Genomic DNA, 15601 nt, shown 5'->3' on the forward strand with positions numbered 1-15601 from the left:
TATAAGATCTCTACAACAAGTTAGGTATGTTCCTGATCTTAAAAGAAATCTACTTTCAATTGGTATGTTTGATTCTAATGGTTTTTCTGTCAAGATTGATAATGGTACTATGAAGATTTCTAGAGGATCTCTAATTGCAATCAAGGGAAAAATAAGTAATGGACTGTACTACTTAGTTGGTAATGCAATTTCAGGTCAAGCCTCACCACCAATCAATCAAGGCAGCAAGAATGATGTTAGACTATGGCATCTCAGACTTGGTCATGTAAGTGAGAGAGGGATGCAAGAATTAGACAAACAGGGTTTGTTCAAAGGTGGATTAAAGGGAAAACTGAGTTTCTGTGAAGAGTGTGTTTATGGAAAGTCGTGCAAGATAAAATTCACACCTGGTATACATTCAACCAAAGCTAAACTCGACTATATTCACTCTGATCTGTGGGGTCCTTCTAAGATACAAACTTTGGGTGGAGCCAGTTATTTTTTGAGCATTGTGGACGATTATACAAGGAAGGTAGGGGTATTTCTGTTGAAGAACAAGGATCATGCTTTCAACACTTTCACTATATGGAAGAAGCTCATTGAAAATCAGACAGGGTGCAAGATAAAGAAGCTAAGAACTGATAATGGTTTGGAGTTTTGCTCAAATCAGTTCAAGAAATTTTGTAACACAGAGGGAATTGCTAGACACCTAACTGTTAAGGGTAACCCTCAGTAAAATGGACTTGCTGAGAGAATGAACAGAACTCTTATTGAAAGAGTAAGATGCATGCTACAAGGTGCTGGTCTTGGAAGATCATTTTGAGGAGAAGCTGTGAAAACAGCCAGCTATCTTATCAACAGATGTCCATCTGTTGCACTGAACTTCAAAACTCCTCAAGAAATATGGACAGGGAAACCACCAAGTTTTGAGCATCTGAAAGTTTTTGGTTGCACTGCCTATGCTCATATCAGGCAAGACAAGCTGCAACCAAGGGCACTAAAGTGCATGTTTCTAGGGTACCCTGATGGAGTTAAAGGCTATAAACTTTGGTGCCTTGAACCAGGGCATAAGAAATATCTCATAAGCAGGGATGTCGTGTTTAGAGAAGATGAAATGGTCATGAAGTCAAAGAAGGATGCTACAGCAAGTTCATCACAGTCACAAGGTGACAACTTGCAGTTTGAGGTGGATCAAGGCATCCAATCTGGCCAAATCACAAAAGTTCCACCAGATGATGCAATAGAAGTTGAAACTGACATACACACAGATGCAACTCAAGGTGGATTAAGTACTTACCAGTTGGCTCGTGATAGAGTAAGAAGAGACATTAGAGCACCTGACAAATTTGGGTATGCTGAGTTTACAGCATATGCACTAGCTGTTGCAGAAGAAATTGAAAGTGATGAACCTACTAGCTATGAAGAAGCCATTACAGGGAAGAATGGAAAAGCTTGGTCAAAGGCTACAGATGAAGAAATGAATTCACTCAAGAAGAATAAGACCTGGACTGTTGTTCCGAGACCTGCAAACCAGAGGGTGATAGGCTGCAAATGGATTTTCAAGCAAAAGGATGGCATTCCAAGAATAGAAGGAACAAGATTCAAGGCTAGATTAGTTTCCAAGGGGTTCTCACAACAAGAAGGGGTAGATTTTAATGACATTCTCACCCGTTGTCAAGCAAACATCAATCAGGCTTATTATGTCAAAGGCTGCTGCATTTGACCTTGAGGTGGAGCAAATGGATGTTAGAACTGCTTTTCTACATGGTGATTTGGAAGAGAAAATTTACATGCAACAACCAGAGGGATATGACAATGGAGATCCCAATCAGGTGTGTCTCTTGAACAAGTCTTTATATGGCTTAAAGCAAGCACCTAGGAAATGGAATTTAAAGTTTGAGGAGTTCATGAGGAAAACTGGTTTTATCAAGAGTAAACATGATCCATGTGTTTACTATCTTAATCAGATTTATCTCTTATTGTATGTTGATGACATACTCATAGTTGGCAAAGAAAAATCTGTTATAAACCGGTTAAAGCAGCAACTCAGTAGTGAGTTTGAGATGAAGGACCTAGGTGCAGCCAAAAGAATTCTAGGCATTGAGATTATTAGAAACAGGCCACACACAATCACTCTGACTCAGGAAGGTTATCTCAAGAAAGTGATTGAAAAGTTTGGCATGAAGGATGCCAAACCTGTTTCTACACCTCTAGCACCTCATTTCAAGTTATCACAAGAACAATCTCCCAAAACAGAGGCAGAAATGGTGAAAATGGAGAAGGTTCCTTATGCTAGTTGTGTTGGTAGTCTCATGTATGCAATGGTCTGTACAAGACCAGATCTTGCTCACTGTATGAGTGTAGTGAGCAGATTCATTGCTAATCTAGGAGATCATCATTGGTCTGCACTCAAGTGGATTCTGAGATATGTCAAAGGGACAATGAGTACAGGTCCGGTCTATGGAGGTGAATTAGATCAAAAGGAAGAAGAAGTGACTGGATTTGTAGACTCTGATTATGCTGCAAATTTAGACACAAGAAAGTCATTAACTGATTATGTGTTTACAGCCTTAGGAGGTTGTGTAAGTTGGAAATCAAATTTGCAAAAGGTTGTAGCACTCTCATCCACTGAGGCAGAATACATGGCTGCAACTGAAGCCATTAAAGAAGCTTTATGGATCAAAGGTTTGACAAAAGAAATGGAATACAATTCAGACAACATCACAGTGCATTGTGACAATCAAAGTGCACTCCATTTGATGAAAAACCCCATGTTCCATGAGAGATCGAAGCATATAGATATAAAGTTTCACTTTATCAGAGATATTATAGCTGCCCAGAAAGTTGGTGTGAAGAAGATCAGTACACATGTCAACCCAGCTGACATGTTTACCAAACCAGTTACAAGAGAAAAGTTTAGGCTATGCCTAAGCTTACTAAAGATTGAAGGAAGATAGTTGCCTCTGTTCAGAGGCACTCTCACTGTTTGATGGAACGGCCAAATTCTTTATTTTATTTATTTATTTTTTTGGCTCAGTTTTATAGTATTGCCAAGTGACTAAATTAGGTGGAATTGTTAGAATTTAGCCACTTGGAATAGTCTGTTAACTTACTTAACTGTTTTGATAGTTAGGTAGTTAGCTAGTGTTTCCCAACCTCTTGGAGCCCATATATGTGTCTATATATAGGTTCTTTATTCTCAGTTTTAGGGGACGATCTAGAGAGAGAATTTTGAGAAGAAAAATAATGAGTGCAGAGGGATGTACAGGGACTGTGTGTGTCTGATCACAGTACCCTCAAGTGAGGAAATTTTGTAAGTGCGTGACACCATTTTGAGTTTGATCTTTGAGTATCATCTTCTGTAATTCTGAGCTACATTTTAAATAAAGATTGGTCACAAGGTGATTCCTCCCGAGGATTAGACCATAAACAAGAACTTGTTTGTGATTGAACCTCGTTAAATCTGGTGTTCACTGTGTTTATTGCTACAGCATTGACTTATAGCATCTGTTTACATATTTGGTTATTTTTCTGGTTTTACTAAATTGTCATTTTGTATTATTCCGCATTATTACTTAAACTAACGTGTTCTTGAAGTGTGTTTATTCACAACACAGAGTTTGTTGAGTTTGAAGAAATTGCAGATGTACTCGTTAACAGTATAGATTTCTTGGGTATTTCAGTTTGTATTTTGTTTCTAAATTTTGAGTCTGTAATGGGTATTTGATTATCATTTTTTTGTAATTTTATTTTTCTTTTGATCTTTGAGTTTGCCGAGCATAGATCTAGACACACATTCTTTGGCTTAGAGCATAGTCATCTATGATCAATAATTTTTTCTAATAATAGATCCTCTCGTATAATTTGTTCATTTTAATTTGATAGTGCTGACTTCAGTTTTGGATGAGGATGTTGCTGGTATTGGTCAAAGTCTATACCCACTACACCCTACTAAAACTCTTCACCTGGTTTGTGATCATTAATCCATACTTTATATAAAATTTTCTCCTTAATTGGTATATTTTTAAGCTGAGCCCTATCTTATCTATCTGTATGTATATACACACTTTAAGTAGAGTATAATTGAATATATGTATTCGTAAGTCTAGACTCTTAATGTGAAAATGCTTGAGTTCAATTTTCCTCACTTGAACATATTTAAAAATAAATTATAGATGTTATGCTCTTATAAAAGATAGTTAGTTGAATGCAATTATATATATATATTGTATTTCCTTGTAACTACAGAATCATCGTCTCTGCATTTTTTTTAATGCACGCTTTAGGTCTAATAGAAATTCTCCACTTATAGAATTTTTGTAAACTAAAAATGCGCTTTTAAAAAATTTATGTTGGTATTGTAATACATTACGACACATTATGATATATAAGCAATTGTTTCTTCTTCTTTTTTTTTTTTTTGGATTTTAAGTGTGATTAATTTTAAGATTTTGGCTCTTAATTTTTATTAATTCAAGCAGTTGAATTAAGTGCTATCGCCCATCAAGACGGAGAAGGATTGGCAGGGATAGGTTTAGAAATATTAGAATTGTTTTGAAATCACTTTTTGGCCAAGTCTCATGTAGTAGTGGAATTCTAAATTTATATTGAAATCATTTTTTGGGCAAGTCTCATGTATCACCACTCTTATTTTATTAATTTTCTTATTTTTTTAAAACAATTTATTTTTTCATTAATGAAAATTAGCAATTTCATTTTATTAATTTATATCAATTTCAATTAATTCAATATTAAATAGGAGACGACATTTGCACTACAACTGTTGTCTCAGGTAACACAGGGGATGACATTTTTATTTCAACTGTTGTCTCATGCAAGTGCATGACACTATACTGCATGGCACAATAGTCTTAGAATTGATATATGAATGCTCTTACAATAGTTATAAACTGACTTCCCACGTTAATTTTCTAGTAGTGAGGGGGTGATGTAGTTTGAGGTATTGGTGGAGGTTGGGCTAGTGCCACTCTTTGGTTTTGTGGAGTTTTCCCTTGATTATTATTCTGTTTCAGACATATTGCCCAAGATAGCCTCTCAAGATCAAACCTCAATCTCGTCTTTCAATTGCCTGCATTTCTCAATCATGTGACCAAAGTCCCTATGGAATCAACAGTACTTATTTTGATCTCGTTTAGCACGTTGGTTGTGCATTGGGTCAGGTCATCGAAACGGGACCTAATTTTTATTGGCCACAAATATGTTCTCCTGAGTCTCTATTTGCTCGGTGTACACGGTATAGATGGAGATATATTTATCTCCCTTTTTATTTAATTCCTTTTTGCCTCGGGAGTAATTCCTTCATAGTTCTTCTATTTCGAAGAGTTATCATCAGAAGGTTGTGTAGTAGCTGGTGTAGCCAAGCATGTAGCATAGTTAATGTTCATCGTCGTAGTTATTGGGGTAGGGAGCACTAACTATAATGCCGAACTAGCCTCTTCTATATTGATAAACCTCTGAGCTTGTAGAGTGAATTCCACTATGGTACACACCATTTTTCGCGGCAATTCATCCCAAAGGGGGATCACGGGCAAGATTATGGCTCAAATGGCCATTAGATGGTTGTTGTCATCAACGTCTCGGGCTTGCGCTGCATTGATATTGAATCTCACGAGGTAATTTACTAATTTTTGATTGATTCTCCTGGTTGTTGCTTAATGTTTGCCATGGAGGATGCTCCAAGCTTGATGCTTTGTGTAGCTCAAAATTGCTTCTTGAAATATTTCGACAATTGTTCCCATGACGAGATAGAATGCCTACGAAATTTATCAAAACAACTCTTCGCATCTCCTACCAACATAGTTGAGAAAATCATGCATCGAAACTCGAGACCAACATTACTAGCCTTCATTACTATGTTGAATGTACTTAAGTGGCTGCTAGGGTTGGTATTCCCAATGTACGATGCCACATAGAGTATCTTTAAGCCACTCAACAAAGGTGTTCTCAAGATATGAGGGGCAAAGGGCTCGAGCTCCTCATATGGGTCATATGCTTTCTTTTTTTTTTCCATTCCCATAGGAGTCTGAACTGCTCCTCGAGTGCGTTAATTCTTTCCTGAACCGGATCTTTCTAAGGCGTTGCCTACACTACTGGGAGTTGGTTATTGTTCAAGGGAACTCCAACTACTTGTTGTAGTATCGAGTTATAATTATTCTCATAAACAAGTTGTAATGGCTTCCTCTAGGCATTTAAGTGTGCTCTTAGGTTCAAGTTTGGCTGGTGTACTATCCCTGGTTCTTGTTTAGGTGGTCTCAAAGATCAGGGCCATCATTAGGATAACATATGTAATATCTAGGCTCGGTATTGTATGCACTTACCGACCTACTAATATCCTAATTGTCTTCAAGGAAACTGACAGTCCTTTGTTTTTGTTGGTGTTGAGCTTAATTTTGAGGAGGATTATCCACGTGTGCCCTAATTCCCATGGCTTGGGATCTCGACAAGTGACTTCCCAAAGGCTGGGGTTGCCTCGAATGTCTTGTCCCTTGGGCACTTCTTTCACTTTCAGGTCTGCCTGGGCCTATTCCAGTATGCCTCGAACTAGTGATGGATGCCTAATGGGAGAAGTAGGATGTCTAGTCGAAGATTGCGGCGATTTGTCATTGTTTGTGATAGGCCTCGCAGGTTTTGGGTTATTGTTCCAAGCTACTTGTAGGGAAGTCTGGTTATTCCTTGTGTTGGCAGGAATTTCCCTCATCCGATTGGTACGTGGGGGTTTTCTAGATGACACCCTTGATTGGTTAACTCAAGTATTCACTCCAGTTCTTCCCGCCTGGTTCTATAAAGCCATTTTATTTGCCATTCGAGTCACAGTACTTCCCCGAGGACATCCCCTAGTCCTTCGTGGGGGGTCCTTGGGCTTTAGCTGCCCTTCTTTCCATTTTCTCGTTCAATCGAGTGACTTTAGCTAGCCTCTCTCATAGCCTTTGGTTCTCCAGCTCCACCATTAGGACATATCTCTCAGGATTTTAGTATCCTAATTTGGTGGCCCGGACTTTGACCACGGTCTCGTGGTGTCGTTGAAGCACTTCCTTCTTCTGGGGTCTGATCGTTAACGAGTTTCTTACCAGGCAGTCAAGGGTGTTCCTCAGTTCGTGGGGTATTTTCCTCTGAGATTCTGGGCAGTGGTTGTCAACTTCCAAATCTGAGAATGTTTCTAGTAGGTCAAGCCATTTTTGTGATAAGCACAAATCTTGATGGGAGGTTTGAAAGAATGCTTAATGCTCTCAATGAAAGCACCAACTGTTGACGACATTTTCTTCAACAAAAAAGAAAGAGCATTTAAGCTTATTTCAAAGATTAAGGAAGAAGAGAAACGAACTAAGATTTTTTATGTGGTTCAATAATTAACTTTACCTAGTCCATGAGTCAGTTTTATTAAATGTTTTGAATTAAAGCTCTGAAAGCAATTTCCCAGAATTTGAGTACCAGAAAAGAAATTACCCGTCCCCTCTAAATGGCTACAATCTAACTATTTATAGACCTGGTTACAGATATTACTTCCCACATTTTTTAGGAGAGTTACATTAATATCTAATTTGAATTCAAAATACAAACAAACATTTAAAATACAAAATATCCCATAAAAATGGGGTTAATTAAACAATACTATAACTAAGCCCACGATAGTAGGCTTGTACGTTAACCGCCTGTCATCCACCATGAATGCGCTTTCGAGCCTGTTACACCCAGATTTCGACCATGAGATTGTGATCCCGAAATCTAGGCTCGTTATGTGTAAGCTCGAAATAGGCGTGGTTGTCGTGCGTCCTTTCAGTTAAACTGTTTCTGTAAACAGCGACCTCGAAGGGGCAAAGGGGTATGTAGCCTCGAAAATGCTTCGAGCTCGCAAACAGCATGGTGTGACACTTGTATATATCTCTGAACCATCTCTTTCCTTCTAGACTGGTTTGAGCTCGTAATGTGTGAGTTCGAATGTGGTGACATCGTCAATGTCTATTTGTTCCGAGCATAGGCAAAGTTAGGCGACGAGCTCGTGATTGACTGATAGTCTCGGTGAGTTCATGATCGACTGCTAGTCTTGAAGATTTAATAAATCTCGTATCTGAGTTAATCAGTTATATGTGAACATATTTATTGTTGTACAATCCCAATGTTTAAGGGATATTATTTAATATGTTATTTGATCCCACATTTTATGGGACATTTCCGTGTATGTGGGAAATAATGCATTAAATAGCATTATATTAATTGATTCACAGAATATCTTCCCGAGATATGTGGGAATGAATTCTACAACCTTCTGTATAAATAGATAAGGATGCACCATTTGTAAGGGGCGAAATATTGATTTTCTGGAGAGAAAACTCTAGGCAACTATTCACTGAAAAGTTTCCAGAAAACTCCCAAGTTCTAATAACATAGACTCGTGGACAAGGCAGATTTAACTGTTGAACCATGTAAAAATCTCTTGTATTCATCTTCTTTCATTTCCTCTAATATTCTTCTTGTTTAATTGCTCTCCTTTTCAAGTTGACGAAAAATGGCGTCAACAAAGCCTAACCATAGTTCGAGTTCTTACCAACCTCCGAGCTTTTGAGGTCAATCTCTAAATCGGGTTGCTCCTTTCAAGCTAACACCCCATTCCGAGGTAAGCTTATGACATGGCACTTGCTTGAGTCACTTATATAGATAAACATGCTTATTTTTCCTTGCTCATTCGAATTTTTCTCCTGCAAGCCTACATTTCGAGATTAAATAAATGCGTTTCGAAATTTTGGGTGTAACACATTCATTTCAATATGCAATACGTAACTCATATTAGAGCATAAAACATCTCAAAACCAAACTTTGTTACCATATTGGGCCGCTCAATTCCATACATGGAATAAAGTGACAAGAACCAACGTGAAAAAGCGAAAGAACCACCATACTATTTAGGATAGTAGGTTCAAAACATCACCAACATGGTGGTCTTCAAACACCCAAAAAATGGACATTATTAATAAAAGAAAGACAAAACCAAAAGACAATCTTCAAAACAAAACATCATAAAAACAAAAAGGCTCGCCCATAAATAAAACACTTACTTTACCACAGTCATCACTCAGCCACCACCAAACTCCGGTCACAACCCCTCCGAACACCAATGGAAGGACACTCCACCACCTCAAGCCCTCCAGATCCGGGTCTAAGGCACAACCCACACCCTCAAACAGCCACAACCTAAAAGCCTACAGAGTTTAAAATCTACACTACTACAAAAAAGGCTTTTTAGGACTCACGGAGCGAGAGTCCTCTATTTGAGAGTCTTAAAAAGTTAAGTTTTTTAGGTCTCGCTTAATTTTTAATTTTTAAAAAATTAATTGGTAGCCAAAGCTCCTGTCGGAACTCCAGCGATAGCGACGGTGCCACCACCCTATGACGGTGGTTCGAGAAAATAGTGATTGGCTTTCGAAGCTTAAGGCTTGGGGAACGTTGTGGTGGTGGTGGTTCTTCGTGGAATGGAACGTGGTGGCCGGATTGGAGGCAAAAAGTTTTAGACTACATAGATTCCGACAAACACCCAAAATGAAATCCGGCGACTTTTAACCCGATCCTTGGTTGGGTTTTGCTCGCATGAAAGTGTTGAGTACGATGGTGGTGGTGGCTCGACTCACAATGACCCAAGGTGCTCGGAATCTCGTCATAAACTTTGGGAAAACCCAAAATCGCAGGCACCGTTGTCCGCCTTAGGGGGCGTATGAGGGTTCGTGCTCGCGTGGGTCGAAGCTTCGGTGGCCTTCTAAGCTCTCTGGCTAGTGCGTGTTGCTAGTGGCGGCAAGGAAGGCGGCAGTCGGGCTTTGCAAAGTCTCAGGTGGGAGTGAGGGAAGGAGAGCTTCGGGTGTGGGAGAGAATCCAAGAGAGAGGAGAGAGAAAGATGAGGGGGCTGAGTGGGAGATAGGGTTTTTTTTTTTTTTTATTTAGTTATTAATAAACTTTAATTTGTTAGTTTATTTATTTATTATTTTCTTAGGGCACTCAAAATGTGTCCTTAAAAGTCTTCACTAACTCAAATTTCCTCATAGTCTTTTAGGACTCACATCAGTAATTAGGGCTCGCATTACGAGTCCTAAAAGATATTTTTTAAGAACTTTCAATAAGTGTCCTAAAAAGTATAGGAACTTTTGTTTAAAAAAATAAATTCAATCTTTTAAGACACAAAATTCTTTAAGAACTCTCAATAAGTATCCTAAAAAGTTCAGGAGATATTTTTAGGGCTCGCATTTAGGTGAGTGCCCTAAAAATGTGTCATAAAAGTATGTGTTTTGTAGTAGTGCTAATTTTTTTAACATGAGGTGTATGGTTTTTTTCTTTTCTTTCAAAGGCCTACAAAGTTTAAAATATTAATTTTGAAAATAAAAAGGGTGTATTTATAAAATTAATAAATAGGATGGAGTAAATTTAGTATGGGGTGTAAACATAAAATTTTAGTGGGTAAATATAATATTATAACTTCCCATTTTGAAATTATTTAACTTGATCGTTCTAGGTATAACTATCGTTCTACAATTGTACATTGTAATTATCGTATTGGGTTCATATCCTTCATATACAAAGGGAGGAAAGTAAGTGCTGGCATATTCATCGTTGCTTCCGGTTGGTTTTGATAAATATAAATTATGGTCATATGCTCTGTTGATCAGATTCTATATTTAAACTTAAATTTATGTTGAGTTATGGTGTACAATTTTTCTGTTTTCATTAATTTGTGCTCATCATACTATGTAAAGCACTGTACTCTATTTTTCTTCTTCTTTTTTATCCTGTTTTCATTTGCTTTAGTTAGGTTTAAACGAGACATTAATTACTATGATTTTATTTCATTCAATTATTAAACCCGTGACTTCATGAGATCTTCCTTTTAGGATTTTTTTGCTTTATGTCTTTGTGATGGTCTCTTGTTTGTATGATTTTTTTTAATAAATTAAAATTTATTTTAAAAAATTAATTTGGAAAAATAAAACAATGATTATAACATATTTTTTTATTAAAATAAAAAAATATTAAAATATCTTTGTTTTTTTAATTTATTTATTTTTCAAGCCTTATTTTGGCTTATGGAACATAATAAGAAGGGTTTTTTTTCAAGCCTTATTTTGGCTCATGGAACATAGTAATTATTATTCTTTTTTTTTCTTTCAATTTTTAATATAGAAATATAACTATATAAAAAATAATAATATAAAATAAAAATTATGAAATAAAATACAGAAAAATACTTCTTTTTTTTTTCCAAAGAAACCTGTAGTCATCTAATTATATTATTACTCAGATTTTGCATTTACTAAAACTCCCAATTTTTTCTTAAACAAATAGAATAGGATAATATAAATTAAAATAAGAGAGATAGCAAAAAAAAAAAAATTAATAAGTTAATCATGTATAAAAAAAAATAGATATGGAGTATAATTTTTTTAATTAATTATATATATATCTTCTATACAAAAATGTGTATTTAACCATTTTTCTTGATTTTAATAGTGTTTTTTTTAACTTGAATAGAATATAATTTTAAAAATAATTAAAAATATATATTTAATAATTATATTAATATAAATTCAAATGTTATAAAATATCATTATTATAATAATATATAATACATAAATCCTATTTTTTATAAAATTTTGGTAGAATAAATGTTTAGTAATTATATTAATTTAAATTCTAACATCATAAAATATCATTGTTATAATAATGTTTAGTGCAAACAACATATTTAATAATTAGATTAATTTAAATTTAAATGTTACTTAAAATATCATTATTATATAATAATATATAATACATAATATTGATTTTTATTGAAAATTTTATAATTTATTTTTAAAAAGAAGACATGTTACTTTTTTTATTACTTAATCTAACTTATATAATTATATATTTATTTTAAATAACAACAAACATTATAAATTTATTATATATAAGTGTCATGTATGTATAAATAATATGATTGTATAACAACATAAGAAATTAAAATAATATTTATCTTCTTTCACTGTTTATATTATTCTTTTACATATAATATTGTCTATTTATTTAAAATTTATACGATAATAAAAAAAATATAATAAAAATAATTAATAATTTTTCTAAATAAAACTAAGCAAACATACATTGCACGTTGCTTGTACTTAGTATATATATAGACTTGAAGTTAGATATGATAAACTTATCTCAACTTTCTTTGAATATATAGATTAATTAGGTTGTGAGAATAATTTTTTTAATTATTTTAAAAATGTATTAATTTTTTTAAATTATCATAAATTTTTAAATAAATAGACAATGTTATATATTATAAAAGAATGAAATAAACATATCAAAAAATATTTTTTTAAAAATTAAAAATTTGATAAAAAAATTTTAAAACATAAAAACTTTTAAATCAAGAATGTATTAGGTACACATTTTTTATATATAAAGATATATAACCAAATAACATAAAAAAAATATCTAATATCATCCCATTCTACTTTTTAATGTATAGAACCTTCTATATATTGAAAAATTGTTCCTAGTTGATTTTTCGCAGGTAATTTATAAAAATTTAAAATATAGTATTACTATTACTTTACAAATTCTGACACCTACATCTTTCTAATTTATTCTTTGTGCATGATATATTAGCTTCTACATTAACACCTTCGTATATATGTTAGGTTGCATATTTCATTCATAGTAATTTACTGTATACTATACATCGTATACTACCTCAACATATTCTATTATTCTTATTATTACTTCTTTCGTTCCTGCTATTTCTTTCTTATAATTCGAGCAACACACTATAGATTTTGTATAATGCTATAACATATTTACATCACAAACTTTTTCAGATCGAATAATTTCTACATTAATGATATTATCAGTTCACATGCAAACTTTTGTGAAACTGTCGTGTTCACACCTTTTTATATCTATATATATAGGTTGGGTGTAGTCCCCTTCCAAAATCGGTCCCCCATTGCATTATATGAGTAATTAAAACACAGTACGTAACATATGTGTAATTTATTCGCACTGATCTTAAAACTTGCATTATATATGTAATTAGATCAAAATTACCTATTATTTTACATGTATATATCTAAATTACATCACTTTATTGTAATAAAATTTACATGTAACAAAATTACATATAGATGTAATAAATTAGTTAAACGGTACTCACATGCATAGCATATATATATTTGATTAAATTGTTGTTAAAATACATAATATTTTCAAAATTGTGTACTTTTTTACTCAATTTTTTTTACGCTAAATATACTAAATATTTTTAAAATGTTGCACTTTTATACTTATTTTTTATTATTATTTTGAAAAATAATAAGAAATTTAAGAAATAATATAAAATTTTAATTATTTTCTCTTTATTATTATTCCTCAAAATAAGTCTTTTAAATTCAAAATTAATAAAAAAATAATTTTAAAAAAATTAAAAATACTTTTAAATCAATTTAAAATGTAAGTTTTTTTAAAAAATGACAAATATAAGCTTTAATTATTTTGAATAATTTTAAAATTTTAAATGAATTTTTTTTGTTATTTTGAGAAAGAACAAGTAAAAATAATTTAAAATTTAAAATATAATTAAAATTCTATATTTTTCTTTCATTTTTTTATTATTTCTCAAAATAATAAAAAATATAATTATAAAAGTACAACATTTTAAAAATATTTGATATATTTATTGCCAAAAAAAATTTAGGTATAAGAATATAATATTTTGAATATATTAAGTATATTTAGAGAAAAAAATTAATTATAAAAATATAACATTTTGAGAAGATTATATTTTTAACCGCAATTTGCTTATTCCTATATTTATATATGGATTAGTGTGGGTCTAGCTTGACAGTACTATGATCCATCAATTTAATGAAAATGACGAAATGGAAGAGAGATAGCTCGATAGGTGTCAGACCGTTAAAAACTTACAGATGTTATTTTTTCAATTTTCTGTTAACTTAAGACCAAAAATTATAATTTCACCACAGCTATGAAAGGAAACAACAAATTAAAGTGTAGTACAATTCTCTTCCGCGGAAACAACAGTTTATAATTTATTTTTTGTTAATTAATTTTTTTTAAATGGATTATGAATTAATAATTAATGCACTATATTTCATATTTCATCCATCATTTTTAAACATTTTACCATCTGATATTTATTCCATTTAATTCATTCATTCTCTCTCTCTAACTTCTCCTTACCCTCCATTCCTACCCATTATTAAATAATAATAACACAGACACTCTTACACATACCACGTCTTATTCCACATTACTTTCTCTCTCTAAATTCGACCATATATAAATTGACCTTTTAGGGTCAACCCACATCAGAGAAGAACACCAACCCAGTCTCATATCTTTGATACAGAAAGATAATAACCTTATAGTTAGGGTTCTCTGTATCAACCACACAAATCTTTTTATTCATCTCATCAGGTAGACAGGTACTTACGTATATGATACATATATATATATATATATCTCTCTTCTATTCTCAATATCGTTTTTCTTTTGTTATTACTATTTTTTTTTTGGGTCATAGCTAGATAATTAAACATGAGCCAAAGGAATCATCACATGCAACTGAACCTAAATCTGCCAAGGCCGCCGCCACGTCGGCAGAGAGAGGAAACGCCAGAACCCAATTCACCGTCAAGTGCGGGGGAATCCTCGGCGTCGTCGTCGTCGGAATCGTCGTCGACGTCAGAGATGTCAATCGACGGATCGTGTGTGTCGTCGGAGGCCGAACAAGAATCCATGATGAGCAGCCCCGAGAGCGTCCGTACGGCGGCGGCGCCGATGGTGCTGGCGGGCTGTCCTCGTTGCCTGATGTACGTGATGCTGTCCGACGCAAATCCCAAGTGCCCCAAGTGCAAGAGCACTGTCCTCCTGGATTTCCTCAACGATGAGACCAACAACAACAAGAAGACCAGGACCTGAAAATAGTTCAGATCCACGCTCATCTCATTTTGTAATTCCTTTTTGTTACGTACGTAGCAATAAATTATATATATATAATGCTAATTATTGCGTAGAGTTTACTATAAGCAGTAATTAGTTAATTAAAAAAAGTAAAAACTATTTAGTTAGTTTCGAAAGCTTGTTTGATCTCCATCTGGTACTCACAAATTTTCCGATGGAGTTGAGTTGTGTTCCGTACGATCGAGGTGGGAGAGTCTTTTATGTTTTTTGTTTGTTTGTTTGTTTGGTTGAGTATATAGGGATAGTCAGTGTCATGCATGGTCTTTTCATTTTGATATGAGCTTATTTTGTAAAGTTGTGACCTCTTTTTTATTTTATTTTTATTTTGTTTTTCTTTTCCACTTATACCATACAAAATTTTATTTTACGTTTCGTAATTGACTTTTCTCGGTAAATTCGTTCATTAATGTGAAAGCTCTAGGTATTTCAGAAGAAGCATGTAAAGCTCTTAACTTTCAACATTTATAACAATAGATGATATTATTCATGTTTTCACCAAAGAATGTAAATATACATGAAAATATGGTAAGTCTTACTTAATTGCTTAATAAAACTACATCAATAATATACAATTTTTTTAATATTAATTAATGAATTC

At 33.5% G+C, this 15601-nt stretch overlaps 1 protein-coding gene across 1 annotated transcript; it reads left to right on the forward strand.

The window, feature by feature from the left end:
* The first annotated feature begins 14297 nt into the window (after positions 1-14297).
* LOC133790040 (protein GL2-INTERACTING REPRESSOR 1-like) lies at positions 14298-15374 on the forward strand. The gene has a single exon (XM_062227641.1). It carries the CDS (start codon positions 14578-14580, stop codon positions 14959-14961), a length of 384 nt encoding a protein of 127 aa, XP_062083625.1. The 5' UTR covers positions 14298-14577; the 3' UTR covers positions 14962-15374.
* Positions 15375-15601: the final 227 nt, after the last annotated feature.

This window comes from Humulus lupulus, chromosome 7 (genome assembly GCF_963169125.1).
Source record: "Humulus lupulus chromosome 7, drHumLupu1.1, whole genome shotgun sequence".
Lineage (NCBI taxonomy): Eukaryota > Viridiplantae > Streptophyta > Magnoliopsida > Rosales > Cannabaceae > Humulus > Humulus lupulus.

What these genes read in the sequence shown, in the direction of transcription:
- LOC133790040 (XM_062227641.1), top strand. Translation starts at nt 14,578, where the DNA reads ATGAGCCAAAGGAATCATCACATGCAACTGAACCTAAATCTGCCAAGG.